General features: G+C 36.1%; 1 protein-coding gene across 1 annotated transcript; it reads right to left on the bottom strand.

Moving 5' to 3' along the window:
* Positions 1-1277: 1277 nt before the first annotated feature.
* Positions 1278-2099, bottom strand: LOC110914915 (probable receptor-like protein kinase At5g38990). Its single transcript, XM_022159535.2, has one exon. It carries the CDS (start codon positions 2097-2099, stop codon positions 1278-1280), a length of 822 nt encoding a protein of 273 aa, XP_022015227.2.
* Positions 2100-5018: the final 2919 nt, after the last annotated feature.

Here is a 5018-nt window from a genome sequence, read left to right as displayed (position 1 = left end):
GCCTTTCGTTGGTTTGAACTGGTGTTAACGCGTGGCCACGCTCGAACTAGTAGTAGTTTGATAAACCACTTCAAATCAGGAACGAAATTAGAAATGGTTGAATAATATATGAGAATGAATTGGATCCATGTCTCATGTTCAACAAGTGTTCAATACAGAGGGATAAATGAGTCGATAACCCGGGCTATACTATTTGCATAACCAAAGGTTTGATTAGTGCAAAGAATTAGTTGACATAAATTTGTCATACCTTGCCGGGGGCAATATGATGCAGCTAGGCACCCACTATTGTCTACATTGAAACTTAATCGGCCAATCGACCAAGTGGGAGATTGTTGGATATAATGTTCAATTGTCGATTATAATTCAATGTTGCCGTCAAGGTACGACCCAAAGAGTTACACTTTGGGCAACGAACATGTAACGGTGTTTTAATTGTTAATCACCGGATCACGAAATAAAAGCGTAATAAAAGAAAAGGGTAATTATTTAGAATAATTACAAAGAGCTGGGTAAATATTATAATTAATTTGTTAATTATAATATATATATATATATATATATATATATATATATATATATATATATATATATATATATATATAATTATTAATTATTAGATAATTAAAAGAAAAAGAAGTAATATTGTTTTAATTAGGAGATAATTATGGAGGTGTTGTGATTAGATTACAATTCCTAATCCTTGTATATCTTTAAAAACAAAAGAAAAAGGATTTACTAATTAGTCTCAAAATAAAACTCTCAAATCATATATGTATAATATATACGGAACTTGAATTGAGGAGAGCTGGTATGCTTACAAAAAGAATCTTATTATATGACTCTTAATTGAAGCATATATTGAGATATATACTTCGTACTATTGCTGTTAAACAAAAAGGGGTTTTGGGGATTGGCTGTCGAAAAGTACAAGAAGAGAAGCAACAATTCAATTCATGAAGTTCTAATTCGTATGTACAAACAAATCATTTGTTTCTTCGATTACGCAAAAAGGTAACTAAAGTTTTTGAACTTTATTTTTCTTAGTTTAAAGGTTTCGTTTGAAATTGTTTCAAACGAACAAATATGATTTCGTGGTCAATGATCATCTAGCGAGATCGTTCGTTGAACCAAGGTGTCTTTTTGGATGTCACGATTCTTTATTTTATTTTAACCTATTTTGATTGTAATGAGATCACTGGTGGAATCGGTTTAGAACCGAACCTCGTGTACATGTTTTCCGCTGCGCTCAGTTTGTTTGACAAATTGAGTAAAAATTATTTTCTAAAAGTTACACGAAAAATTCCAACAATATGTCCATTCAGATTTGCGAAGCAGATTTCGTGTAGTTTTCTATCACTAAGGTGACGTTTTACCAAATGATGTAGAAATGTACGATGGTCTGAATAGCTTGCGATCATAGCAAGTCTTCCGCATAACACTTCAAACAATACTATGCCGTACGAATACACATCAGATTCTTTTGTAAGTACACCGGTCTGCATGTATTGTGGATCTATATATCCATAAGTGCCAGCAGCCAGCGTGACAAGAAAAGAGAACTGTTCATTCCTCGGCCCTACTTTACACAATCCAAAATCTGAAATTTTTGCTTTCCAGTCCTCATCCAGCAAGATGTTACCACTCTTAATGTCGCGGTGGATCAATCTATGGCCCACCCCCACATCATCATGAAGATACTTAAGTCCACGAGCCGCATCAATACATATTCGAAGGCGTTGCTCCCATGTTAGGTCTGGGTTGGCCAGATGATTGTCAAGGCTTCCGTTAACCTCATACTTGTAAACCAGGACTTTCTCGCCATCTTCGTCACAAAACCCAATGATAGAAACAATGTTATCGTGTTTGTAGCTAGCGAGCGTTACAATCTCCTTTATGAACTCAGTTTGTCCTTGGCCGTGTATTCTATCTAACCGCTTTACAGCAACGACCTCACTGTTGGGGTGCGGTAGCTCGCCTTTGTAAACCCTCCCGAATCCACCCTGCCCGATGAAATTTTGTTGGGAAAAGTCGTTGGTGGCCAGTTTGATAGTTTGAAGTGGGATTTGGAGGTAGGCTACTTCTTGAATTTGAGACATGATAAGTGTGTGTTTGGTTTGTATAATGGAATAACAAGAATAGTTACCTAATTTTAGTAACAAAAAATGGAAACTGACCTCCTGTTTCTCCAAAAGTTGGACTACTTCAGAATACGTTAAGAAAAGTTGGACCACTTCAGAAGATATTTATAAAAATTTCAACGCTTTAAAAAAAATGGGTGGTGCTAAATGATAATGAGTTTCAAAACGGTGTGGATCCAGTTGGAGTTCAACTCTTAAAGGATAATGATGGTGACAAATCCACCGAGGGGGGTTCGATCATGAGCCGTACCCCGGTTTTCATCCGGCTGTTACTTCAGTGAGGGTTCTCGTGTGGAGGCAATACGGTTTCTGGGGGAACGCCGTAACCAAGTCTGACCAACCTAGCGCGGGCCCGGTTAAGACAACGTAGTCTGGACAGATCTTGGCTAGGGCCGCCGTTTAGGCGGTGTGACATTGAATCACTCAAAAAGAAAGTCACCGTTTAGGCAGTTTTTTGTTTGTATATTATTTTTGTCAAATTTGTCAAAACTAATCTTTTTAAAGAAATTTTATTTAAAATGTTTATTTTTTAACCCGTGCATCACATGATATTCTAACCAATCGTGTATTTCATATAGATATAGGTTTATTTATGTGCCAAGTTTAAATGCACGTACCATCCAAACATCAATTTATCTGGTTGCGGCATATTCAAACACTTTTCTACAGCAATTTTATTGAAGTTGATCAACTGATTCTCATTATTCAATCAGTTTTAAAACAGACATCTAAACATTCACAAGATTTGTGGGTTTCTCATTAGGCCTGTGTATTTCACAAGGTCTGTCTAACACATGAGAACTAACCGACCCACCAAACAGATACAAACCGACCCGTGTAGAGTAATGTAGGTACTGTCCTCAGTACGCATGTTATGTGATAATAGGTTACTGTCCGGTTCCGGGTGCTGTGAGAAGTTTAAATTTTATCAAAAAACCTATAGTTTTAGGTGTTTCTCATACGTGTGTTTCTCTATCGTCTTGCACAAGGCTCTCATCGTTCGCAGACTTGCAGGAGTCCTTCGGCAGTTCAGGTATGTTTCAACAATATGTTAGGCTTTGATGTAATCGGCTTCTTCAGTTCTTCAATGTATACACCGGTATGTTTCAACGCAATATGCTTCTTTTGGCACCAGGTCTGGTTCGGGTTCTTGTTTCCATGCCTTTTCAGTTTGGTTTTGGTCCGGTTCTGACCTGATACTTCTCATGGTGGATTACTCCCGTGTTTTTCCCACACAAAAGGTTTATTTTACTCAATTAAACATTCAACGATAAAATGATAAATTCCAAAATAAGTAAGTTGTACTGTTTTAGGATGTGGCGCCTACTTAGAAGACGAATGGTGCATGCTTGCAAAGATAACATCTGAAAATAACTAAACTTTGATTTCTCTAACTGATACCCAGCATATCGTAGTAAAAAATCTTGAATCATTCATAATATACAACATATAATTGACAAATGGTTTTATAAATCCAACACACTTATGAACATGTTTTGACAGTCCTTCATATACTACATAGTACATGTTCCAAAAAAAAAAAAAAAAACAAGAAAAACTAGTATTCGTTTTCAGCATATTGCATTATAAGATGGCTTACAAAATGCCGTTCTGACTTCATCTTCTAATTCAACCACCAATCTGGTCCTCCAGGTTTCTTCACCAGAATCTGATTATATTCTGGTCTTGATGTCTGCATTACATTCATCCATAGATTCATTTTATTATAGTCGATTACTTAATCCTGATGACTAAGGGGGTGCTTGGGATTGTTCATTAAAACCGTTTTGTCGTTTTATTGCTTCTTGAAATTAACATTTGGATACTTAACTTGATCAAATAAGCAATTTGTATAAGAAATCCCAAACACCCTCAAAACAGCTTGATGCTTTATCAAAACGTAAATATGTAGGCAGTTCTAATAGGCAATCCAAAACACTCCTCCTGAGTTAAAAAAAACACATAACTTGACAAACATCCAAACATCAAATTATCAGATTGGTACAACTGCAAAAGACAATAGCATAATCAAACAGTATTTTCTACAGCCATTTTAATAAACTTGATTAACTAAGGGAGTCCCTTAGTGCTGAAGACTACATCTGAACCAATAAGTGCTGAATGAGTAAGAGGTCTGTGTTTCCCATGGTGATTTACTCAAGATCAAATAATCAAATTCCAAAACAGATATCCAATTATCCAAACACCCATAATATTTGTGGGTTTCCCATGGTGAATTACTCCTGTGTTTTGCCCACATAAAGTTTATTTTACTCTAATAAACCTTTAACTAAATGATAAGCGCAACTACATGTATAACTTGATGAAGCTCAAGCTCTATCAACATACCATGATGATAATGCCAGATAATCGATACAAATACTTATATGAAGCAAACTCTTACAGCTTAAAAGTCAAATAAAAAAACTATGTACAAAAAGAAAGAACTCTAGACCACCATGGAATGAGAAAAGTGAGTTTGTTTTATAAGATGGAATAGAATGAAGCATCCCTTTTAAGGAGTGTGATTCCTTCCATATGGTTGACTTTCGTTTCCTGAGGGAGGTTTGGTTATAAAAAGCGTGAAGCGCACAAAGGCGACAAGGTCTAAAACGAAGGTGCAAAGCGCAAAACGGCTCGCTTTTTCGAACCCGGGACACAACTTATTAATTATCATATAACTTTTTTATATGTTTCCTATAGGTTTCTAGCATCATTTACCCAATATTTAGACACAGATAAGCTTTATGAATGTTTTAATATTAAAATTACATATACATGTACAACCTAAAAAGCACATTGTACCAATGTTGTCAAAGACGCAAGGCGCAGGCGAGGCACATCGGCCTCGCCCGGAGCCTAGGCGCAAGGCGCAAA

This window comes from Helianthus annuus, chromosome 16, assembly GCF_002127325.2.
Source record: "Helianthus annuus cultivar XRQ/B chromosome 16, HanXRQr2.0-SUNRISE, whole genome shotgun sequence".
Taxonomy (NCBI): Eukaryota; Viridiplantae; Streptophyta; class Magnoliopsida; order Asterales; family Asteraceae; genus Helianthus; species Helianthus annuus.
This window is presented reverse-complemented; position numbering and strand designations above follow the sequence as displayed.